Genomic DNA, 24,718 nt, shown 5'->3' with positions numbered 1-24,718 from the left:
GCTGTCCCCTACTAATGACGTCACACATAGGCAGGGTTTCCCACCTGTGAAAAGGAAAAATAAAAATTATTTTCTTAAAATTAAAACTTTTCGTTTGACTTTTTTTTCCTCGTGGAAGTTCCCCCTGTGAAAATGACCAAATTAAATTTGTAAAATCACAAAAATAATGTGACTTCCCACGAGAAAAAAAAAGGTGTATAATTAGCATGTTTTTCCTGAAGTAATATACATTTAAATAATTTATTTAAAAAGAATCCTTTTCCGTACCTTTCCCTTGTCTTGAAAAAAAAAAAAAAAAAAAAAAATCACTGCAGCTTTATTTGGATTTGAAGACTCACAGTTTATTGAGGGGGGGGGGGATAAGTTCACCCAAGTGGCCAAAATAGAACAGTGACGGCAACAATGTAAACATGAAACTTAACATTTATGCACAACAGTGGTCAGGAAACATGCATTTACAACAAGAAGTGTATATAAACACATTCAACGAAACATCAGGGTGAATGCGAGTGTGTGTGTGTGTGTGTGGGTTCATAAAAGGGGAAATCTAAAAATAAGACTTGACTGATCCTATTTATTTCAAGAAATTTCTAAAAACACATCCTGGGCTCAAAGCCCTTAGGCGAATAAGATTAAAAATGTGCAAACTTGTATACAACAACATCATTAAAAAAAAAAAAGGATTCACTTTCTGGATAAAACAAAAAGATAAAGTATTAACATTTGTTTTTTTGTGTGTGACTCACACTAAAGGCACAGTTCAAGAGGTCAGTCAAGAGCAATAAAAACAGGGTGAGGTTGACCATCGCGTCACGCTGTTTGATTGGCAGATGCAAAGTTCTGCTGCAGCAGCAACAGAGTCCGTCGGAGCTGTGAAGAAAGGTCTGGAGTAGTTACATTTAATCATGGAACTATAAATACATGTTATGAAGTATAGCCACCTGCTCTAGAAGGTTAATCGAGTCCTGCAGCACGGTTCTGAGCAACTGCGCCTCCTCTCTGCTCCTGAACGGTGGACCCTGCCTGGAAGCGTACTCGGGCGCCACGCTGTTCACGACACAGAGCGGCGTCGTAACATGCACGAGGTGGAGTCAGTTGCGGAGGAACGGCGAAACGAACCTGGCCTCAGTCTTCTCCCTCAGCCGATGCTTTGTGGTCAGGTACATGCGGTGGGCCACGTCCTCCATGGCCCACAACTTGATGAATAAGCCCACGTTTAGTACCGTCAGGAGCAGAAGACTGAAATGGAACAAGAGCCTGTTATTCATGCCGGGCTCCGACACTTGACAACCTTTTTTCAATGTAGACATGTTTACCAAAGTCATACTCCCAAATGAAAATGCTTCATTTTTCTATTAAGACTCACTAGAAGAGCTGTAAGAACAAACTCCATTTTCAGTTGTGCTGGATCTCATTTGACGGCATTGTTGTGCTTGGTGTGGTGTGTTGTGTGCGCGTGCGTGTAACATGTCCTGACTTGCAGCAGCAATTAAAAGAAGAGGAAACAACACAGGAAGAATTGCAATCACTGTCGTCTTACATCACACTCAAGGCAGCCACGATGGCCGTGATGTTCCATCTGCGCGGGGCGCTCATCTCACCCGGGCCTGAACGACAAGAACAAAAAGTGAAAGATAATTACCGAGCGTGTCGGACATAACGCTGGCGGCGGTCCTTTGCACAAAATCGCTTATGTTGTTGATTGAACACATCCACGCCGCATATTTTCCACTCATCAATAATGTGGCTTGAACAGTTCTCATGTGAGAGTGCAGTCTACTGATTAGGGGGGTGATTTTCTTGTGTCTTTCCAGACTGATAAATATACTGTATTTCCTTAAATTAAGGGCATTTCTCGAATCCAGTAAGGTAAGCAAAGCTGCATTGTTTAAACGACAAAACAGATTAGCTAAAGAAGCGCTCCACTGACATCACAAAGATGTCCGACCAATGTTACCGTCTCCGTGCTCGTCGTGTGATTGGCCGAAAAGATTTTTGGGCTTCATGTGCTCCAGCATGGTCCGGCTGAACGTCCGCCGTCTCCGCCGCCCCCCACCGGTCTCCGCCGCTCCCTGGTTGATCTCGGCCTCCTCCTCCAGAAGCTCCGCCTCTGAAGAGCCATGCAGAAGTTGATAAACACTTGTTAAGAGGCGCAAAAAGGTCTACTATTGACCGAATGGCTTTTTTTTTTTATATACACTAAAATGAACGAATGAACTAAGTTTTCCTCACCCAGCTGTTTGAAATAATCTTCAATGCCGCTCCAGGAGTTCTTGGTGATGAAGGACTTGACCAGGCCCCACGGCTGCTTCTTGTATTTGACGTACGTGTATACCCTAGCGGCACAAATTTCAAATGACTTACGGTGAGTCGCTGCGACGCTCCTTCCTAAAAAGTCTTACTTGAGTCGACACTTGTGCTTGGTGTGGTGTTTAATGAAGTAGCGATTCTGCGTGTAGAAGTAGTCGTGGTAGGGCACGTCGTGCGTGTACACTTCCGAGTCCACCTGGTAATACTGACCGTCTCGAGATTCTTTGTAGAGCGTCTGACGAGCAAACGGAATAGTTAGTCATCCAAAAAAAAAGCTATTTGTGCAACTAAGTAGCCACAGAATCCCGACTGAAAAGTGACTAACACACCTGGTTCTCGGTTGCCGTGGAGAATTTGCCAATCAGAGGGTTACTGATGGTGATGGTGTAGTTCAGGGTCCTCTTCATGTCCCCGCCGGGATCTTTTTGCCACGCCTCAAAACTCGGATCTGGGCACAGCAGCGATTTTGCCAGGCTGTGGGAACACAGCATGGGGTCGGTCGGGGAGCGCGGCGAGGGGGACCACTCACCGGTTATCTTGCGCACGTTCATGAAGCGGTGGATAAATTTGGACTCTGTGAAGAGCATGTCGAACATTCGGCTGGCGCTCATGTGGAAGACCTTGTTGAGGTTCAGGCGACCCTGCTCCTTCAGCAGCCCAATTCGCTCCTCGGCTGGGGAAGGACAGGAGTTTATTTCACCATAAATAGAATAAAAATATAAAAATAGCCTGGCACAGCTGTCTGTCTGTCTAATTTAAAAAAAAAAAAAAAAAAAAAAAAAGAAAACACGAGCCACAGTCAAAGCAAGCTCCTCACGTGCATCTTCCTTACCTTCTTCCACACTCTCCGATCCGCTCTCCTGAGAAACGCCGCCTGGTTCTTCCGAAGAAGGCGGCAAAGACCTAGCGACAGATTCAGGTTCCAAGCGCTCCATGAGCGCAACGGCATTGCGGCGCGGAGGCAGGGAGACACGGCGCTCCTCCTGCTCGACAAGGCCGCGAAACGTTAGCGCGGGGAATAAAATGGTGCGGCATGTCGCTCAACTACCTCGAAAGGAGACTTCTGTGAACTTGCAGCAGAGGAGACGTCATCATATTCAAAAGACGGCAGGTCTGCTCGCATACGCCCGGAGGACGTCCTCTCAAACTTTGCAAGGTAGCCGTCGTCGCCCTCGTGCCTTGCAGACGGACGCAAAGTCATTAGCAATCCCAATAAACTAGAGGTAAGATTCGAATCAAGATGTGAGACAACTGAAAGAAAATATTTGCGTGCACTCACCTACTGTGCATGCTTAAGTCTGCAGAAAAGTGTGTGCTCTCCATCTCTTCATGGCTCAGGCCCAGCTCATTTCCATAGTGCTGCCTGACCATCTGCCAGCCCTCTTCTTTGGTCAGCGACTAATAGCGGACACAATTGATTTTTATTCTTATTATCATTGATTATTTTGGAAAGCGGCAGGAAGTAGACGATAACTGGTTAATAGATCACAGCGTGTAAAATTCTTAATATTCATTTTGGATGACAGTCATTGAATAGTGAATGCTAAAGTAGATAATATTCCCATGTTTCTGTATTTGCCTTTTTTGGATCCATAACCGCATTTGTCTTTCAGAATTGAAAAATTCCGATATTATAAAAGGCATTTGAAGGCATCGCTCACACTTGCTTCTTGGCATCTTACCCATACTTTTTGGAATATGTATAACAATTATGCAATTTTGCTCTTCGTTTCAAAGAATTTCTTAGGCATGTGAGTGTTACTGCTGGTCGTTGAACATCTCCGCACCTTTGGGACCAAAACACGAAGCTGTACTTTCAACGCACCATGACACATTCGCGTGAACACTGGTCTGCCCGCATTCAAGCCATAAAAGTTGTTCGTTCTGAGAATAAAGCGCTTTTTAAAAAGGCTTACTTGCTGGAGGTCATTTTCACCACGGCCGGCTTGCTCAACGGGCGGTCAAAGTGTGAGGTGACGTTAAAAAAAACGCAAAAACACTTGCTCTTCCTCCCGGAAGTGAAGACGCACCGCCTACTTCACTTGCTTCCCACCCAAAAAAAACAAAAACAAACATCACTAAAAAAAATGACTTTGCTTCCGCGACAAAAAATACTATATATTTTTGAATCGTGTCTCAAGATCCCTGACTCCACCCCGACGCGTTTTATTTGCGCTTCGAATGCTAATTACATCCCCACTTCTTATGGAAACACCTAAGGTCAATGAACTTTTCATGACGGGGTTTTTGTGCCTCCAAATCCCCATTGACGCACACCTATGTGGGCAAACATGCTAATCCAGCATAGGACGACATAAACAAATGTAAATGTATGGACGGTCACTTCATTAGGTACACCTGCAGGATCAAATGCAGCTGACCTAGTCAGACTGTGCATGTAGTAAATTAACCAGCTCAGTGGGCTAGTGGTAGAGTGTCCGCCCTGAGACTGGAAGGTTGTGGGTTGAAACCCCGGCCGGCATACCAAAGACTATAAAAATGGGAGCCATTGCCTCCCTGCTTGGCACTCAGCATTAAGGGTTGGAATTGGGGTGTTCGATCACCAAATGACTCCCGAGCGCGGCGGCGGCACCGCTGCTGCTCACTGCTCCCCTCTTCCCCAGGGGATGGATCCAAATCACACGGGGATGGGTTCAATGCAGAGGACAAATTACACCAACCCCCGGATGTGCGTGTGATGACGATCGTTGGGACTTTAACTTAACATAGGGTTAGGGTTACAACAATAAAGAATGATATGGCTTTAAATGAGGATGCCTTCTTTGGCTACATCACCAAGTGAGGACCCCCTTTTGACCCATTCTTGGTTTAATGTTTCACATAACTTACTGCTGGCTGCGCACAACAACCTCAAAGCCAGCCCGACTCCAGCTGGATCCATCTCATTCGGACTTTGGGCCGAGAAGATAAGTGCTGCTGGTTATATCGGTCAGGGTAAAGTCACATGGCGCTCGCTCTCTGGATTTCACTTGGAAAAATGAAAAGCTTTGATAACATGAATGTCACCTACGTAAGGTGACAACTAGGAATATAAATAAGCACCAAGTGTCAGTATGGCTTGATAGAATCCCTGCTTGCATTTTTTCCCGCATTAAGTTGGAGATGGACGAATACTCCACAGACTCAATTTAGTTGCTGCCCTCAGTGCTGCCCGTTCGCTAGCATTGCTGTTGTTTCCCGCCAGTACAAATTTGACGTTAATAAAAATGATGCCTTTACCTTGTACAGCAGCGCATTCTGCCACAGGCGGAAAACCCCGGTGAAACTCTTCTCTCTCGAGGCGAAGGAAGTGAAGAAGAGCTGCGTGTGAGAAGGAAGGGAAAGGTGAACACTAAAAGGCAAATCACAGATGGTGCACCTGATAATTGTGTCATCTCTCTCTGTACTGTCACACCTTTTCTTTACTGCTGCGGATCTCGATGGCGTTAGGGATTAGGCGTGCTGTTTTTTCCCTGCTCATGTGGCTGATGTCTTTGAGGGCCAGGCTAATCTGCACACAATCCGGGGAGACTCTTGTTCAAACATGACATTCTGCCCTACCCTGGCGTCTTGTTACCTTAGTGCGTCCGAAGACACTGCTGCAGAAACATAGACAATTTTGGGTGAGGTAGAGGCGCCCCTGCAGGAGGAGGCCCACGTCTCGATGGAGAGCACATGGGTAGTCTGAGAAAAAGTACACGCGCAAACAATGAAAAAGAAATTAAACTGCTACATCGCACCACCATCAGATTCCAAATTTGAAGCAGTTTCTGGGATGTCTGGGAAATGCCTCCGTGCCACTCACCGAGCAGGAGTATTTCTGAGCTCGCAACGTCTTTGAATAACCTCCGGAACTCATCTCGTCTCTGTTTGTAGGTAGGCACTTGAGGTACAGACGGAGTGCAGTTTGGCTGGTTGTCTGAGCTCTGAAAGACAAAACAGACTCATCGTTTGCAATCTTTACACATTTTAAGAAGGTGTTTTATCATAACGCCCCAAGGATCATGCCCTACATGAGACTTTTGTCACTGTCTTCTCGAGGGCACCCATTGACTCCTCACCCCATAATTGCCAGGACAGTATGGCTTTTGTTGCCATGGCAACAAAATACCAAGTTTACAAAACTACGTTTAGCTTAATGCTAAGAAACAATACAAAACATCATTGACATGCTAAATGTTAACATTATGGGACCAACAACAGACTAAGTAAAAAGGTCAAACATTTTTAAGAGGTTTTTTTTTTTGCCACTCTTAATCACACTACAGTGAGCCAAAATAAATACTGTAATTTTCATACCACATAATTTCCCCTTTAATTCCTAACATTTACAAAGTTTGAACCTACTGAAAAATATGTATTATTACCTCCTCCTCCTCCTCCTCTATCAGTGACGCAGTCTCGTCCGTGATATCATCTCCCGCACCAGACCAGTTGGGTAGCTGGTCCATGTGCTCTGGCGTGCTGTACAAGAGAATAAACAACAAAAACTTTGTAGGAGCGTTTTCCTATGAGTTGTAGGAGCTTTTTGTTTTGACACCAAGCAGAACTTGTAGTGGAGGACTTGGACACCTCTCTCGAATGAGTTCTAAAGTGAATGTCATCAAACACTGTACAGGGCCCTGAGGGAGCTCATTAGAACTGCAGCCCAACTGGTTTGGCTGCATGGAAAAACACACTCACAATAAACCATGACACTATTAACCATTTTGGATTTGGAGCAAGTATAGGAGTGCCATATCCAGTAGATTGCGCTCTGGTAGGGTGATACTAAGTAGTCCTGGAATTTGATATATTTTTGCAAAATATGGTCCCATCAATTCTACCTAGCAACAAGTGATGAGGATATTTGATATTATGGCCGCTTGTTTCATATATGAATGGCCCAAGAAGGTTTTTCATACAAATATTTACTTCACTGTAAGATATTACAATTTAATCACATTGGAGGGTGAACAAACAATTAGCTTAAAAAGATGAGCGATATTCTTCTAAATGAGTTTTTAGTACATTTTGTTCATTGGTAATTAGGTTTGGCCGAAACCGTTTTGTTTTTCCAGTGTAGAATGAAACGTCTTTATCAGTCTTGGTGTTGAAAGACGAGTGAGTTATCACTTCACGTGGATCTCAACTCCCCACAAATCGCTGCGATTAAAAGCACCGTGACGACTCGTCAAAACTTCACACCTACCTGACTCGGTATGGACCCAGGATGGCGTGACAAGACTAACACGCACTGTTTGAAATAGTCTTATTTCCTTGTGCTTGCAGGTTCTGGCGATTCATTCAAAAAGGTTTTGTTTGGTCTGCAGGTGTAGTTCACACCTTTAAGCGAGGCAGCTCACTTATGGAGGAATCCATTTTGAACAAATAGGGGTGTTCAAACCTGTGGGGCGTGGCCTATACCAAACCCCTGAATGCATGTGACCAGGTCTGCATTGCCATTGTAAACCCTGGTAAAACCTCCTAATGTTCATAACGCAATACAATATAAAGACTTCCTGATCCCTTGCAAGACACTTAAAGGTCACTTTTGAAAACTATGCGAGACATGCAGAGAGACCGGTCAAACAGCAACAAAGGCAAACACCAGATATTCCTTTTGTTTTCAAGCCCGCACGTTTAATCGCTCGGGAGCCGTCCGACTCGTACTGACATCCGCGCGGCAAAGGTACACGACACAAACACGCGCACAAGCGCAAAACAAAACGACACAGTTACGTCAAAAATGTTGCAATAAATAGACTGCTCTCGCTTACGTATTCTGTTCATAATTCTTCTGTACAGAGATGAGAAGTGTGTGACTTGCGTACAATGGAAGAGCAACCCCCCCCACTCACTCACCCACACACACACACACACACAGATATGATGATGATGATGTAAACAAAATGGCCACACAATAATTCAAAATCATGCAGAGGATCCAGAGTGCGCCGACTTGAGGCATCAAACAATCACAAATACAGTACATCTTTTCTCTTTGACCTCCATATGAAGTTGCACGCACACACACACAACAGGGAAGCACAAAAGGTGGAATGTGATGGAGACCAGAAAAAAAGAAAAAGTCTATTCTTCTAGAGTGCGGAAGGCGTTCTGCATGTCTTCCAGCAGCTGTGCGTACTCGCCCTTTATCTTGGCCTCACCGTCCTTCATTGGATCCTGTATTGACGAAAGAGAAAGCTTGTGATTTATCAAGTGACAAAAATACAGACCAGGCAAAAGTAAAACACTCTTGCATAAACGTGAAAAAAAGCATAAAACTAGCAACCTTAAATTTCATGGAGCTGATCCTGTAGAGGATTTCTCCCAGATGCTCGCGGATCATGGCCCAGGTGATTTTGTTGTCACTCTGCGCCGTGGTTTCCACCGCGTGGCGCGCCATGTCGTAGAAGGCGATGGTGTTGGACAGGATGCCCACCGTCTTGTAGAAGGGACAGAATCTGTAGAAAGGCAGGCGCCACGCGCCACGCGTCAGTTATCCACGGGTTGAAAAATCAAAACAAAAAGAGAATCGGACCTGTCGTAAGGCGTGTAGCCGTTCTGCTGCAGGAAGTCATCTTTAATCAACTTGGCCACTTCCAGGGTGATCTTGTCTGTTTCCGCCAGCGACGCCTGCCGGACAAGTCATCGGGTGAGCGCTCGTCTTTGAACTCCCATTTCAAAACGGCAACGTCGGCAATTCACCTTCCCGACAAGCTGGACGATCTCGGCCAGGTCCTCCTCCTCCTGCAAGATCTCCTTGGCCTTTGTGCGGAGCGGCACAAACTCGGCAAAGTGCTTGTCGTAGTACTCGTCCAGGGCGCGGGTGTACTTGCTGTAGCTGATAAGCCAGTTGACTGAGGGGAAGTGTTTCCTCTGGGCCAGCTTCTTGTCCAGACCCCAGAACACCTGACACCAGAAGATACCACGTCAGAAAACGGGGCCTCGCGGAGTAGACGGCATCGAATGCGGATGACTCGTTACCTGAACAATACCGAGTGTGGCTGAGGTAACGGGATCGGAAAAGTCACCACCAGGGGGCGAGACACTAGAAACAAACCACATTTTAATCAGGGATGGATTCTAGACAATTCCTTTTCTTTCTTTCTTTCTTTACTCACGCTCCGACGATGCTGACGCTGCCTTCCCTCTCGGGGTTGCCCAGACACTTCACTCTTCCAGCGCGCTCATAGAAGGAGGCCAGGCGGGCACCCAGGTAGGCCGGGTAGCCACTGTCTGCAGGAAGCAACACAACATTTACTCACAATGGGCTTCCCCTAGAGACCATTTCATAAAATCTGCACATTTTATTAGTGGCAGACAAACATTTCGATTTTGCCCAATCTTAACACCAGTTTTGAATTCTCTCTCTTACCAGCAGGCATCTCAGCCAGACGTCCTGAAATTTCCCTGAGAGCTTCGGCCCAGCGAGAGGTGGAGTCGGCCATCATGCTGACGTTGTAGCCCATGTCTCGGAAGTACTCGGAAAGCGTGATTCCTGCCAAGAACCAAACGGCTTCAGCCCACGAGAAAAGCCACTTTATGACAACTGGCGGCACGGCACGGCACGGCACGCACCCGTGTAGATGGAGGCTTCTCGGGCAGCGACGGGCATGTTGGAGGTGTTGGCCACCAGCGCCGTTCTCTTCATGATGCTTTCAGTCTTGCCGTCCACTTCCATGGTCAGCTGTGGAGGGAACACAAGGTGTCGAGTTTGCCATAGAAAATGGATGGAAATAAACATCAAAGAGAGATGAATTGCATGTTCCTCACTTCGGGGAAGTCTCGCAGCACTTCGGACATCTCGTTGCCACGCTCGCCGCAGCCGACGTAGACGATGACGTCGCTGTTGGAATACTTGGACAGCGACTGGGAGATGACCGTCTTCCCGCAGCCGAAAGCGCCGGGAATGGCTGTGGTTCCTCCCTGCACGCACCTGCCGTTCAAGCCAGAGATTCAGACATTGGCGGCGGCGCACGCCCGAGTCGCTCGGGTGAAAAAGTTCGAAAAGGGCTGACGGGAAAAGGGCGTCCAGGACTCTCTGTCCGGTGAGCAGCGGGTGATTGGCGGGCAGCTTCTCTGTGACGGGCCGGACTTGTCTGACGGGCCACACCTGCACCATGGTGAACTTCTCCTTCACACCTTCAAACTCCAGCTCCATCACCACGTCCTGTTTGGAAGAAAGCGTGTCACTGAGGTTCCCTTTTATCGGGTCAGTGGTGGCACTCACGGAGAGGTCGTAGTTTCCCGGCGGCGCCACGTAGGTTACGGTGCCTCTGTTTTTGGGCGGCAGCATGATTTTGTGCTTAATCAGGGAATTCTCGTAGACCATCCCGTAGATGTCTCCGCCTGTGATGTGACTGCCAACCTGACAGAGAGAAGGAGGAATAAAATCAACTCTTGCACACGCACTTGTATCAGCTCGAGAGAATCGACCGATTGGGTTTTTACGCCCGCATACCCGCAGACTCTTGACGGGCGAGAATTCCCACTTGGCGTCTCTGTTGAGGGCTCCGATGTTGACGCCTCTAGGGATGTAGATGCTCTGCGTGAGGTCGTAGATATCCTTCAGGGGTCGCTGGATGCCGTCGAAAATGGAGCCCATGATTCCCGGGCCTAGCTCCACGGAGAGCGGCTTGCCGGTACGCAGCACCGGGTCGCCGACGGACACGCCGGCTGTGATGCTAGTTCAGGAAAATAGCGAGGAAATTCGTCCCTGTTGTCAAATAGATGTGCATTAATAGTATCGAAGCAGGTGGCCAAAAAGTGTATGCTTGACATTTGGCCTCCAACAAGGATACATGTCTCTTCATAGACCTGGATGGTGGCCATGTCTCCTTCCAGCCGGATGATCTCTCCCACCAGCTCGCTGTGGCCAACGCGCACCAGCTCGTACATGGCTGCCCCCGCCATGGCGGTCGCAGTCACCACTAGAGTGAAGAAAAAACACACACACATAAATAACAATCCAGACTTTGGGAAGAAAGTCGATCATGCAAACAATACACAAAGTGGCATTAACCTGGTCCGGAGACTCCGTGCACGTATCCAAACTGACTCTCTCTGTCCTCATCTCGAATCTTGGGCAGCTTGGATGTGTCCATCTTCACTGGTTTCTGACTAGGAGGAAGAAATGATGATACACATGATCAAACAGCGCCACTAGTAAGTCATTGAAGGAACTGCAACGATCACCCCCCCCTCTCCAAAAAGCAGCTTGAAGACTTGAAACTGAAACAGTGCAGAGATAAGGTGGCTTGATTGACTGATTCATCTCCCGCTGCAGTCATTTGATGCACACATTGGCGTGCAAATATTGACAAGCCATTTTCTGTGGGTGCGTATGTGAGATCCCACCATTTGAATCCTTCATGCATTCCACATCAGGACAGCGAGCAAAAACATAATGCTTGATGATCATGTGACTGTGGCACATGACTTACTGGCCAGATAAGGAAGTGGAAAATGAGCATGGACACTTTGACTGTGAATGGGGAACTTAGGAATCCCCATTTTTAATTTGGTTCATATTTAATAATAGCTCCCCATCACTGTATTTTGCTTATAAAGTGTACAGCTGGTAGTGCATCTTCCTGATGTCATTTAATCTACAGTGTGTGTGCGTGTGTGCGTGTGTATACTTATTGTGTGTTCAGAATGTTGCAGGTAAGCGGCACAGTCCTGACACCCTGGTGTGAATTAAAACAAGTTAACCCGTTAAACTCAGCTAATTCGTATGATTTTGAACCAATGTTTTGATGACACAACGACATATTTGGCGCCTCTGCTTCGTTTTGCGCAACCGTGTCCCCCATTGGAATAACCTTCCAAATAAGATTGTATTGCCTATACTTTGTTCATATGACATTCGTAGGGTTATCTGGTAACACTGACGGTCTCGGCCTGAGAGAAAAAAGGGGGTCCCCGGCATTTTGGTGCAATGGGTGACTAGTCTTAAAACAACAAGCAATTCTAAATGAAATAGCGTACGCGTCAGTGTCTAAACTACATCAGTGGTCGTAAGAATAAAGCAGGCTCACCGTGTAGTTGCGAAACGGCGGTTTAGCTGTCTTGCTTCGATAGAAAACGATGCGCGTTGTGGTGCGTGACGGCAGCAGCAGACTGAGGTCAGCTGACTTCATTCACTGGACGGAAGCTGCCACTGCGGGCGCCGCCATTTTGGATCCTCCCCCGGAACTGCACGAAGATAGTCGCAACGTTAGAACCACCACTATGAACAATTTCCTCAGTTATTTCTTTGGGATAATAATAATAATAATAATAAATGCTAACAAATTCTACGCTAAGAATACGATGTTTTACGAAGATGTAATTTGAACAAAAGACCAAATAACTCTTTGAAAGTAGTTTAGCCCATATCGAGCACATATTTATGCGAGGAGGTGGCTCTTACAACTGTGACTGCGATCTATGCAATGACGATTGAGCCAAAATGGAGTCGCCGCGGAAATTAGTGACGACAGCGCTCATTTTAACCCTCAGTTGAATTAAAACACGCACTTTTACTTCATAAATGGTTGATGGTGTTTTATCTATTTATTTATAACCTCATTAAAACAGCCATTTAACATTTACAAGATAGAATGGGGAATAGAATTGGGTTGTTGACCCCTTTACTTTCTGTTTTGTTACTTCTAACAATGTTTTGTTTCTATATCTGTTTTTTTCCTTATTTTTTTTTTTTTACATTTGAAATAACAGTTAACACAAAATAACACAAAAAGCTAGATCCTCAACAGAAACCGAAAGTCGAGTGTACATCCTGACAGACCAAAATCAGGCCTTACACAGTATTTGCCCCACAGTGCGCATGCGTTCTGCAGGGTTGACAGTCTGCTCACTATCGTGGAAAGCGGTGCGGCGGCTAAGCTAACCATCGCAACGAGCTACATGTGGAGAGTAAAACGGGAAGGCATCCCCGACCCCAACTCTGTCAAATCTCCCCGTGCCCGCCCGCTACGACGCTAAAAGTCGAGACTCGGTGACAATTATATCACTTTACGATGAAAGGGTGAGTGTCCGCTTTAAAGCCGCGAACGAAGTTGTTCACCGGGGGAGGAGACGGCGAGGCTAGCCAAGCTAGGTAGCTTAGCTTAGCCCGGCTAAGCTATTTTTAAAGTCGGTACCCGAGCCAGAGGTTAAAAAAATGAAAAGAAGCCCGCGACAGCGCCGTTGATGGCCGAACGCCATCGCTGTTTGCCCGCCGATTTCAAAGCGTTGCGAGTAGGACGCGTGCCGTTGATGCTACCCGCGAGACTTAACTAACGTGAGCGGTTTCTTCCCTACTCTACTCAGACAGCGGGTAAAGTGGATGGATGTTAGTCTGTTGAATTCAGTCAGCAAAAATGTGGAATCCGAACTGGTTTGGTGTGTAATCAAACGTATTCATCAGTCAACCGCTAAATTTGGAGTTTGTAATGTAGTCACGAAATGTCAGCAATGACAAGTGTGCGTTTTGGGTCAAGAGATTCACCTTGCAGATTGGTGGTTCGAACAATTGCCTTACAGCTTTGAGGTTGCGGGTTCGAATCATGGCTGTGAGGATTTGGCATACTGTTTTGACATCCATGTTAAATTCATTGAAAACTATCCAAATGTCCACAAGCACCAATGTCTGTCCACACTTGGCCTTCCCACGTCCTCAAAACATGCATTTCAGTTGACCTGAAAACTCCAAATTGGCCATAAAGGTGAACGTGATGACTCGTCAAGCTATATGTCCCTGTGACTGACTGGAGACCAGTCAACTGGCATTATCTCCAGCTCACCATAATGAGGCCAAGCCCTATAGAAAATGGATGGATGCCCGTTCTTCCTCACCTTTCTCCTGCATTGTCAGTGGAACTATGTGAAAGAGAATGGTGCACGTTCACTCGGGCTGTTGTGTGCAGTCACACTAGAGCTATTGTTTGTTAAAACCCCCCACACATTTCCAAATGATTTTGTTGCACAGTATTTTTCTAACCACAGGAAGAGTTCATATTCAATCGACAACAAAGCAAAACTACTCACTGCTCTTAAGATGACCGTAATGTCATCTTCTGTGGTTGCTTGTATTTGCCATGTGCTGGTGTCATCCCCACCAAGGAAAAAGCACAACGCACACTGAGCGACTTTGGCCGTGTTTCAAGCCTTTGACCGTTTTGCTCTTGTTCCAGTAGCCGGATCGAGCTGGGCGATGTGACGCCCCACAACATCAAGCAGCTGAAGCGCCTCAATCAGGTCATCTTCCCCGTCAGCTACAACGACAAGTTCTACAAGGACGTGCTCGAGGTGGGCGAGCTCGCCAAGCTCGGTAAGCGACCGCGCAAATTTACTGCATGCAGAATACAGAAAGTGTACTTTAAAGCCCATCGAGAGGATGATCAATAAAAGCGGGGTCCCCCTGTCCGGCAGCATACTTCAATGACATCGCAGTGGGGGCTGTGTGCTGCCGAGTGGACCACTCTCAGAACCAAAAGCGATTGTACATCATGACCCTAGGTTGTCTCGCACCCTACCGGAGACTTGGCATTGGTGAGCCACACAAAATGGATGGATCTTTTTTTTCTTTTCTTTTCAAACAATGTAAAAGTCATGACTTCAAATCATTTTTGGCCACTTGTAGGTACAAAGATGCTGAACCACGTGCTCAACATCTGCGAGAAGGATGGCACTTTTGACAACATTTACCTGTGAGGGCTCTATGTTTTCCCTTTTAATGGCCATTGGATTCATGCGTTATAAAAGATGGATTAAAAAATGGAATTATTGTTTCCGTTCCGACAGTCACGTGCAGATCAGCAACGAGTCAGCCATCGACTTCTACCAGAAGTTTGGCTTTGAGATCATCGAGACCAAGAAGAACTACTACAAGAGGATAGAGCCGGCGGACGCGCACGTCCTGCAGAAAAGCCTTCGCAGCCCGAGCGCGCCGCCCAGCAGAGAGCTTCAGAAGACGGAGTAGGGTGGCAACGGAAGGACGAGCGGGGCGTCACCCGCAATTCGGAAAAACCAGCACACCTGACCTGCGCATAAATAAACTGTGACACACGCCCCAACCCCACAAGGACGCTTTCAAAGACAAAATTGGGGGAAAAAACAAAACCACAATTAGCCGGCAAATGAATCCCTCCGATTTGACAACCCGAGTGTGGTATTTGCAATGCATACTTTGTGTTTGACTTGGTTTTTATGCGGTTGTAAAATGTAAATTCGGGGGGGCTGTTTTCTATAGTGTGTGGTTTTGAAACAGTTTGAACAAACCGCAACTTATGGCAGGTGGAATGTCTTCTCCACGGGCCATGAGGAGCAGTAAACAAGGTGGTGGTGGTGCGTTCAGAATTTATTTACAACCAATTCGGATGTTGTTTTGTTTGGTTTTATTTCCATTTGACATTGCAGAGGTTAAGTGTTTCAGAGGTTCTCCTGGGTGTGGGAAATAGTATTGAATGTCAATGCGTTCTTCCCCAAAGGGGAAACGCGAGGTCTTTTGGGATGGAGGAGACACGGCAGAGCTGGTCCTCCCCCTCCCTCCCTCCCTCCCCAACAACTTCCTGCCAAGTATTGGTCGCCGAAATGGTCCGCTTGTAGTTTTCTTGAAGTGTGCGAGCGTGTTGTACCCAGAAGAAGGTCTGACTCCGAATGCATGCAAGGAGACTTGTGTCCTCTCTCTACTGTAGTATAAGCATGGTTTCTTTCTTTGAAGAATTTTATCTTTTTCTGGAGCTCTATATTGTATGACTTTTTAACGTCTAAATAAACGAATTACTATTTGCAGTAAAGATGCAGTCTGTTATCAAACTAGAAGTCAAGTGACTCATTTCCGGCTCTATGGTTATCATGACACGTTTACGCCGTCACGAGATTCGCTTGAGAAGGACTACAAAATTATTTATTATATTGAAAAAACACTGAATTTCGTATGAGAACCATTTGCGAACATTTAAAAATAGTTCAATTTTGGGAGAAAATAAGACAAAACCAGCGATCGAGTCGGACGCACTTGTACACTTAGCCGTTTTGATTGGCTGCATCGCCCATCCTCTAAGATTTGATTGGTTCTCGGCTTCCCAAGCGCCCGCCTCTTTCCCCTGCTAGGATTGTTTTGGGAGCTGGATTGACATAGCATGCTAGGTAGCTAGTAAAACAGTTAGCTTCTCAAACCTCTCTCTTAAGTTATCACAGCCGCTGACACTTGCATAAAATGTCCAACCTACAGGTGAATGAGAACATGCGGTCTTATAATATCGTTTTATTAGCGGATTAGCAACGAAACGGCGCTCTTTTTCGGCTCCAAAAGTGAGCTAGGCTAACCACTAGCAGGCTATACGTCTTAAGCATTCATTGCTACTTAACTTTGTCTTTAATAATTAACTCGCCTGATAACTACTATTTGTACAGGAAAGCTGCAGCTCAATATTCAGCTATATTTCGTCACATCGTGGTTGCAAATGCATGCCAACGAGTTAAGGTTAGCTGCAATGCCTTCTAAAGCTTGTGCTTGTAGCAGAAGCACTATGTCTAGTTTAACATGGCAGCGCTTGTTTCTAAGCCACCATGAGAGCATTTCTTCAATGTATAATCTTTTGAACATGTTCAATACACATAGTGGCCTCCTGAACATAGTTGTGTTTGCATGGCAGGACGGCCACAGGAAGGACCTCAGGTCAAAGCGGTGAGTGTGGTGACTGACAGGCACCTGTTTGGGAAAGGATGCCAGAGATGACGGAAACCGAGACAACTGGTCGAAAACCCAAGTAAGTTACAGTTGAATTCATACTGCAGTTAGAAACGACGTCCTGTATTTAATCAGCCGAGTTTCCCCGTTATTTTGCAGAAAGAAGAAAAACAAAGAATCCCACAATGCTGGTAAATGATTCAAATGCTTAAATGTCACCTGCCCTAATTACATTGTAGTCACTCACCTTTCCCCTCGTCTTCAGTCGAGAGGCACCGCAAAGAGAAGATAAATGCAGGGATCAACCGCATTGGCAATCTGCTGCCCTGTTCACAAGCACTCAAACAGGTTAAGATGCATTTTATGCAGGTATTGTCAATTCAATTCAATTCACTCTCCCTATTTGTTTACACAGAGTAAGAACATGATCCTGGACCAGGCCTTTCGCTACATCACCGAGCTGAAAAAACAAAATGATGCAATGCTCCTGGAAGGCGGTGATAAAGTCCAAGGTAAAGTTGAAAGAAAAAAAACTGGGGGCCCAGAAATGAACAATTTAAGTTCATTTTAAAAGCCTTTATATCAGCCAATGTGCAAACGCTCGTGTGTTTTCTACAGCGGAGGAGATCCGACGACTACGGCGTCATTGCGAGGATCTTCGCAAGGAGAGCGCCCACTACATCGAGCTTCTCAAAGCCCACGACATCAATCTCCTGGAAGACCCCACGGTCCACTGGAAGGGCAAACAGCGCTGTGCCAAAGTGGCCAAAGTCACGCCCACTCATCAGCTGCCCAAGGGCATCATCGTCTATTCCGACGGCAACGTGAAGCGCCCCGCGGGAAAAGAGACGAGCCCCGGGAAGCAGCCCTCAGACACCTTAATGCTTCAGCCCCCATCGGAGGTGAGCGCAGGTGTGAGGGGAAACGGAGCCTTGCTCCAAGTTACTTCTTCCGCTACCTTGCTTAACTCTGGTACGAGCCTCGCCACGGCGGAGCAGCGCGCCATTGAGAAGCCGCCGCCTTCCGTGTCCTACATCACCCTCCAGCTACCGGCCGGGAACACCGGCTTGCCACCTGCCGCCGCCGCCGCCCTGACCAACGTAGCTCCCAGTTCAGCCTCTCAGCTTCCGCCGGCCGTCTCCTGCCTCGCCACAATAAATCAGAGTGCAAAGGACGCCGCCCTCAGGACTGTAGGTTACACTGCCCTCCCCAACAGTCAAGGCCTTCTCAGAACGGGGGCGGCGGGGAGCACGCAAACCACGTGGACGACGCTGCAAATGGCAGGCAACACGGTGCAGCCCGTTTGCCAGAGTCTCGGCAGCGCCGTCCACCAGGTGACAGTGTGTCCTCCCGTTCAGCCCATTCAAATACAAATGCAGCAGCCGCCTCCTGTGCCTGTACAACAGGCCCCCATCAGCGCACATATTCAGGCCAGGCCGCCCCAGCTGCGACCCGCCATCCCGGTCCTCGCCCCGCAGCCCCAATGCGCCGTGCTCCCGCAGCCGGCCGCCGTGCCTCAACCCCAGTCGGCCGTCCTCCAGCCGGCATCTCTCGTTCCTCAGCCCCCGGCGACTCTTCTCCCTCAAACTCCGCAGCAGGCCACCGTGCTGCCCCTCCTTCAGACCATGCAGGTACTGCAGGTCAAGCCGAGCGGCGCGGCGGCCACGGCGCCGCAGAGCGGCAGCAACCCCAGCGTGGTCATTCTGCAGCAGGCCAACTCCTGCCCGAGTCAGCCGGTCATGAGAGAAGAAGCGAGCAACCCGACACCCTGTCAACATATCGTCATCATCCAAGCTCCCAATCAAGCCGCCGCGCCCGCCCCTCACAATCCCAAGGTCGGCTTGGTGCCCTCCACAGCCGCCGCCTCCATAACGGCGACTCAAACAGCCAACGCTTCAACGGCCACGTTGCAGAGTGTGGGCGGGAAGCAGCTGGTGCCCATTCTCCCACGTCCGACTCAGCCTCCAGCGAGCAATTCATCGCAGATGAGCCAGGCGTCTGCCGGCGCCCAGACCAGCCCGCAAACCATCACTGTGAACGGGCAGGTTTTTGCCTTAAAGCCCGTGAAGACTTTGGACAAAAACGCTTCCCAACGTACAATCCAACTCGTCCAGCCTACCACCACGGAGGAACCCACCACCAACGTGGCTCTCAAGAGTCTCGGGGCCCTCAGTAGTCTGAACCAGAGCATCTCTCAGGGCCTTCCGCTTAGCATTTCTAGCCAGAGCGCCAACGAGGGCCCGCCTCCGGCTGCGCCATCCGCCGTGGTCCAGCCCAAACGACAGCCTCCTGCTCCCGCCGGGACAGTCCCCGGAGCCACGGTGGTCCCGCCCGTCCGCTCATTCCAGGCTCCCGAGCCGAGTCGGGTTACATCCGGACGAGCGGCGAGCGGCGGGCCCAAGCCTCCCGGAAAGAGCCAGCGGACGACGCCTCGTGCTAAACGCTCAACAGCCAAAAGGACCAAAGCGTCAAAGAAAAGTCAGCTCAGCCAGGCGAGAGCATCTCGGGCCTCAGACATTCCTCCCGGAGCCGCCACGACGGCAACTGCCCAAACCACACCGAGTGTCACTTCCCCAAAAAGCCCGCCAAAAATTGTTACATCCGGCGGCTCGAACGTATCGAGTCAGTCCCGGCCGCAAAGTATGAGCGCAAATCCCGACGATGTTATTGTCAGTAAAGCTACCACAAGTGTTGCGCTGAGCGCAGTTGCGAGCGTCGGCGCCACATCGGTCACGCCTTCGCCGAGCGGAGCCGTGGCCACTAATGACAACGCCACCGCGGCTTCAAACGGAGGCTCGGCGCCGAGCGAGACTGTCGGATCCGAAGCGAGCGCTGCGGCGACTCGCACGGTGCAAAGTAACGTCGCTCTCCTCTCTGCGCCGTCTAAAGCAAGCACGAGCGTTGTCACGACTACGAGCGCTGACGCCGTAAATGGTAGCGCCGCCGTGAACGGCGCCACCGCTGCTCGCGCCGCATGTCCTACTTCAATAATTGCCACGAGTCAGACTACACAATCGGTGTCTTGTCCCCAACGACCTACCGACATCAAATCAGTGCCTTGTAGTAAAGAGTCCACCGCTTCATCCACAACTCCGCTGTCGGCGGTTAGCGCAACGCCTGACTCGACGGTGCCGACCCAAGTCAAAGTTCCTCAGCCGGCGGCCAAGAACCGACAGGCCCAGGAAGAAAGACCCGCTCCAGGTTTAGCACCATCCACACCTGATAAGAAAGACCTTGTGGCATCTCAAGGGCTTTACACTAACCTTGATGACCAAACTGTAGAGCCTCCCGTGACGGACGCTTCCATGTCCACGGTCGCAGGGGCAGGCCGGGGCTTCTCCGTGGCCTCCATGCTCCCTCAAGGTCAGGGTCAGGGCATGAGTGCCTCTTCCGGCTCCTTTGGAACATTTACGTTCACGTCCGAACAGGCCGAGATGCTCGCTTTGGCCATGTTAGAACAAGACAGCCCAGGGAGGAGGGCCGGGAGCTGCGGCAGGAACGAGGCGCCCCCGTGGCAACCGCCCAAAGCTCCCGCTAGTAAAGAAAAAGCCCCCGCCGCTGTGCAGCAGGTGGAAGTCAGCAAACCTGCAGATGCAGCCAAACCTCCAGTTCAGGTGTCTGTCAGAGGACAGGTTGGCAACGGGTCCGTCGGTGGGATCAGGCATCCGCAGAACCCGGCTCATCTCATCACATACACCCAGTCTCAGGTCCAGACTCAGAGCTCAGCCCAAAGTGGCACCGGCGCCAGCCTGAGCATCAACAACCTGATCAGGCCCAGCTCCTCTCAGCAATCCTACTCGGGCTCTCCCAGTCTGCCGAACCAGCAGTGCCCGGTGCCCTCGCCGGCCGGCGCCGCCGCCTCGGTCCACATTTCCCAACAGTCCAACAACGCGCTCTCGCCTTGCTCGGGCGCCGCTCAGCTGAACGAGTACGCCCCCATGAAAACAGCTTTGATGAGGGCTCAGGCGGAGCGACAAGTCAAGATTCTCTCCAAGCGCCAAGCTCAGGAAGAGGCGATGCTCAACACAGGCAAACGAGCAAAGCCGTGCCCGCCGCCGGCGCCCACTGTGGGCCACATGGACGTGAAAGGAGCGGACCACGGCCAGATGATGGGAGGACAACTGCCTCCCTCATCCTCGGCCATGGCGAGGATTAACACGGAAGGCTCGCTCTTCTCCACAAACTCATTCATGAGCCCCGTAGTCCGAGCCGCGGACGCCCACCGCCCCGGTGAGCAGAACCAGCCGGGGGTGCTCCACCCGCCCCAGGCCCATCCGCAACATTCTGCAGCCCAGCCGGGCCAGCACCTGGGAGGCAATCATTACATGAAGCAGCAGCAGCAGCAGCAGCAGCAGCAGCAGCAGCAGCACCACCTGTACCATCTGCAACACCACCTGACCCAGGCGGACCCTGTGCAGCGCCACTCGCTACACCAGAGGGCGCTCCAGCAAGAGCAACATGCGCAGAAGAAGAGGGGGCTGGTCCGAGGCAGCCAGACCGGCTCGCCCGCTGCCGCCATGCAACAGAAGCAGCAGCAGCAGCAGCACCACCACCTGGAAAAGTCCACAGTCCAACAGCAGCATCCGCATCAGCAGCACGCGCCGCAACCACAGCAGGCCCACCAACAGCAGCAGCAGCATCAGTCCACGCAGCACCAACAGTCGCATCCGCAACAGCACCAAGCACCCTCGCATCAAACTCAGCAGCAGCACCAACAACACCATCAACAGCTGCAGCAGCAGCAGCAGCAGCAGCAGCAACAGAACTCCCACAGCAGGCACCAGCAGCACCTGCAACAACACATGCAGCAACAACAGCACTTTAGACACCAGGAGAAGAGCTGCGAGGCACAGGCAGCAGGAGCCCGAGCCCACCACAGCAACCACCTGGCCAAGGTGAGTCAAGCATTCATTCACATTGTCAAGCATTCGCTCCAGGCCACATTTGGCCATCTAACCTGTGCCGTGCCTTTCCCCTCAGCCTGGTCAAGACCATGCTGCCATGCAGAGGATGATGACTTCAAGGAATCTGGAGCAGCAGCAGCAGCAACAGCAACAGCAGCAGCAACAGCAGCAGCAACAACAGCAGCAGCAGCAGCAGCAGCAGCAGCAACAGCAGCAGCAGCAGCAGCTCATTTCGTCGCCCGGCAACCCAGCGTCACGTTCGTCCGAGCTGTCGTGCGCGCCGTCCCGCCAGGAGCGCCATCGTGTCTCGAACTACTCCGCCGAGGCGCTCATCGGCAAAAGCTATACGAGCGCCGAGCAGCAGCAGCGCCTGGCGCACCACCTCCAGCCGGCCCGCGGCAGCACCGCACCCGATCAGGCCGACCTGCGCGGCTACATGGACGCGTCGGGACGAGGTAAAGGCAACGTGCCGCACAACCCGCAGGGCCGACTCCCCTCGGACCACCCGGGCCCGGCTGACGTTCAGCGCGTGTCGGAGTGCCCGCCGTTCAAAAGCATGGCGCCTGGACCGGGTGCGCATCAGCTCGGCGGTTTTGAGGCTCAGGTGTCCCGCGGCGGCAGCGACATGGCCCCCAAGTCGCAGAGGGCTCAGCAGCAGCAGCAGCAGCAGCAACAGCAGCAGCAGCAGCAGCAGCAGCAGCAGCAGCAGCAGGGAAGCTTCCGAATGGGCACGGCCCCCTTGGCAGACAGCAGGAACCGCGGCGCGAGCGGCTATGCGGGTGTCCATATCGGGCCGCAGGGGTCTCACGTGGGACCGGCCCTGCTGCGCGAGCAGGAAGCTTGTCATCAGAGTTTCATGCAGAGCCTCCTTTCACCTGAGGGGAACCACCAGAGGGCGGTGCAGTGCTGCCCACCAGCGGTCAGCATGGAGTACCCTTCCACAGACATCCAGGCCAAAGTCTCCAGTCCCAGCCAGAAACCCTCCGCCATGAACAAGAGCCACATTTCTCAGGTCAACACTAATATGCACGGCGGCGGCAGCGTGCGGGTGGCCCACCCCCCTGAGCCGGGCCGCTCGCCGGTGGCATCGAGACCGCCCGTCAGCCAGCACTCGCGCCACGCGCCGCCCGCCAAGCTGCGGGCGGGCGAGCGCCCCCGTTCGGGAACGCTGCGGTCCTCCAACCCCTTTGAGCCCGAGGGCCACCTGCCCCTGCCTTCCGGAGGCGGCGTGCTTCTGGGCCGGCCGCAGTCGGGCGGCGAGGCGCGGCGCAGCACCATCGTCCGCTTCATGGCGGATGGCGCCCAAACGTCTGGCGACAACAACCTGGTCACCGAGCAGCACCTGGCGCAGAACTTTGGCTTCCCGTTCATCCCCGAGGGTGGCATGAACCCGCCCATCAACACCAACTCCACCTTCATCCCGCCCGTCAGTCAGCCCAACAGCTCGCGCACGCCCTCCCTGCTGCCCGTGGAGCCAGCCAACACCTTACCCTCCTTCTACCCGTCCTACTCGCCGGCCGCCCACCCCAGCCTGCCGGGCGACGTCACCCTGCAGTACTTCTCCAACCAGATGTTCACCGGGCCCGGAGCCGACAAGCCCAACGCCCCACCCGGCCTCAACAACCGCTTCGGCTCCATCCTATCGCCGCCGCGCGCCGTCGGCTTCGCCCAGGCCAGCTTCCCGCTGCTGCCCGACATGCCGCCCATGCCCATCACCAACTCGTCGGGCATCACGCCGCACATCTCCAACTTCAGCCTCACCTCGCTCTTCCCAGAGATCACCGCCGGCATGCCCGCCGACGGCTCGGCCATGCCCATGTCGCCGCTGCTGTCGCTCACCAACGCGTCTGCCGCCGATTCCAGCAAGCAACACAACAGGCCGGCGCACAACATCAGCCACATCCTCGGGCACGACGGCAGCTCGGCCGTGTGACCGACCGACCGACCGCAAAAACGCCGGCGGGCGACGTGCGAGCGAGCGGCCACTCTTTCCATCGCTTTTGTTTCGTTTCGATCGCATTTGTTGACGTGACTGTTTTGATTGCATTTGTTTACGCGACTCTTTCAATTGCATTTGTTCTGATCATTTCAAAGCTTTTTTTCTTGAAGGGGTGCTTCAAGCTTTATAGGGAACGTTATTGGTCTGGTGTATATTTGTCATGAGAACTCTTTGCTTTTCCATTTGTTGTCAAAGAAGAAACCTGCAGCGTTAATGTATTTGACTAACTTATATCAGGTTGTTCCATACAGTATCAAGACTGTTTTGTAAATACACACGTTTCATATCAGAAGGTTAGATTATGTATTTGTAAATAAAAAAAGATGAATTAATAAAGTTTATAAGGAAATTCTGCATGATGATGGTTTGTACAAACCCCATTGGTGTGCTTTAACTCATTGCACTATGATTTAAAAAAACAATTAGGGAATCCAAAACGAATATACGCGTCATTTCTCATCCTGACCAGCAGAGGGCGACACACGGTACACTTTTGCTATCTTATGGTCAAATTCAGGGAATCCAAAACGAATACATATGCGTCATTTCTCCTACTGACCAGCAGAGGGCGACACACGGTACACTTTTGCTATCTTATGGTCAAATTCAAGGAATCCAAAACGAATACATATGCGTCATTTCTCCTACTGACCAGCAGAGGGCGACACACGGTACACTTTTGCTATCTTATGGTCAAATTCAGGGAATCCAAAACGAATACATATGCGTCATTTTTCCTACTGACCAGCAGAGGGCGACACACGGTACACTTTTGCTATCCTATGGTCAAATTCAGGGAATCCAAAACGAATACATATGCGTCATTTCTCCTACTGACCA

General features: G+C 50.3%; 4 protein-coding genes across 12 annotated transcripts; 2 read left to right on the top strand and 2 right to left on the bottom strand.

Moving 5' to 3' along the window:
* Positions 1-319: 319 nt before the first annotated feature.
* On the bottom strand, positions 320-7,649 carry gramd1c (GRAM domain containing 1c). Of its 6 annotated transcripts, none has more exons than XM_037280038.1 (18): positions 7,502-7,649; positions 6,678-6,774; positions 6,116-6,236; positions 5,888-5,994; positions 5,726-5,821; positions 5,551-5,631; positions 3,590-3,708; positions 3,359-3,488; positions 3,128-3,293; positions 2,840-2,983; positions 2,640-2,758; positions 2,403-2,545; positions 2,233-2,336; positions 1,958-2,110; positions 1,541-1,607; positions 1,120-1,239; positions 942-1,047; positions 320-870 (listed from the first exon to the last, which is right to left on the bottom strand). In XM_037280038.1, the coding sequence occupies exons 2-18, from the start codon at positions 6,759-6,761 to the stop codon at positions 811-813; spliced, it is 1,920 nt and encodes a 639-aa protein (XP_037135933.1). In that variant the 5' UTR covers positions 6,762-6,774; positions 7,502-7,649; the 3' UTR covers positions 320-810. The 6 variants fall into 6 exon arrangements, with proteins under 6 accessions (XP_037135933.1, XP_037135936.1, XP_037135931.1 ...); XM_037280041.1 differs by having other exon boundaries at positions 3,143-3,293; XM_037280036.1 differs by having other exon boundaries at positions 6,116-6,240; positions 6,679-6,774.
* A 257-nt stretch (positions 7,650-7,906) lies between these two features.
* atp6v1ab (ATPase H+ transporting V1 subunit Ab) lies at positions 7,907-12,480 on the bottom strand. Of its 2 annotated transcripts, none has more exons than XM_037280033.1 (15): positions 12,336-12,480; positions 11,318-11,411; positions 11,097-11,225; positions 10,757-10,971; positions 10,526-10,663; positions 10,314-10,465; positions 10,069-10,231; positions 9,874-9,982; positions 9,671-9,793; positions 9,417-9,531; positions 9,280-9,343; positions 9,001-9,204; positions 8,834-8,928; positions 8,585-8,756; positions 7,907-8,475 (listed from the first exon to the last, which is right to left on the bottom strand). In XM_037280033.1, exons 1-15 carry the CDS (start codon positions 12,435-12,437, stop codon positions 8,383-8,385), a joined length of 1,968 nt encoding a protein of 655 aa, XP_037135928.1. In that variant the 5' UTR covers positions 12,438-12,480; the 3' UTR covers positions 7,907-8,382. The 2 variants fall into 2 exon arrangements, with proteins under 2 accessions (XP_037135928.1, XP_037135930.1); XM_037280035.1 differs by having other exon boundaries at positions 11,318-11,415; positions 12,336-12,472.
* A 656-nt stretch (positions 12,481-13,136) lies between these two features.
* Positions 13,137-16,079, top strand: naa50 (N-alpha-acetyltransferase 50, NatE catalytic subunit). 3 transcript variants are annotated; one of them, XM_037280044.1, is made up of 5 exons: positions 13,137-13,327; positions 14,478-14,611; positions 14,713-14,832; positions 14,924-14,990; positions 15,085-16,079. In XM_037280044.1, exons 1-5 carry the CDS (start codon positions 13,320-13,322, stop codon positions 15,260-15,262), a joined length of 507 nt encoding a protein of 168 aa, XP_037135939.1. In that variant the 5' UTR covers positions 13,137-13,319; the 3' UTR covers positions 15,263-16,079. The 3 variants fall into 3 exon arrangements, with proteins under 3 accessions (XP_037135939.1, XP_037135938.1, XP_037135937.1); XM_037280043.1 differs by having other exon boundaries at positions 14,475-14,611; XM_037280042.1 differs by lacking the exon at positions 13,137-13,327 and adding an exon at positions 14,364-14,416 and having other exon boundaries at positions 14,475-14,611.
* Positions 16,080-16,398: 319 nt separating this feature from the next.
* LOC119139415 (basic helix-loop-helix domain-containing protein USF3) lies at positions 16,399-24,228 on the top strand. Its single transcript, XM_037280030.1, has 8 exons — positions 16,399-16,516; positions 16,941-17,054; positions 17,135-17,166; positions 17,241-17,323; positions 17,391-17,487; positions 17,594-21,870; positions 21,956-22,007; positions 22,089-24,228. Exons 2-8 carry the CDS (start codon positions 17,011-17,013, stop codon positions 23,810-23,812), a joined length of 6,309 nt encoding a protein of 2,102 aa, XP_037135925.1. The 5' UTR covers positions 16,399-16,516; positions 16,941-17,010; the 3' UTR covers positions 23,813-24,228.
* The last annotated feature ends 490 nt before the right edge of the window (positions 24,229-24,718 follow it).

The sequence above is a fragment of the Syngnathus acus genome, chromosome 20 (genome assembly GCF_901709675.1).
Source record: "Syngnathus acus chromosome 20, fSynAcu1.2, whole genome shotgun sequence".
NCBI lineage: Eukaryota > Metazoa > Chordata > Actinopteri > Syngnathiformes > Syngnathidae > Syngnathus > Syngnathus acus.
The sequence above is the reverse complement of the archived record's forward strand: the minus strand, read 5'-3'. Positions and strand labels throughout refer to the sequence as shown.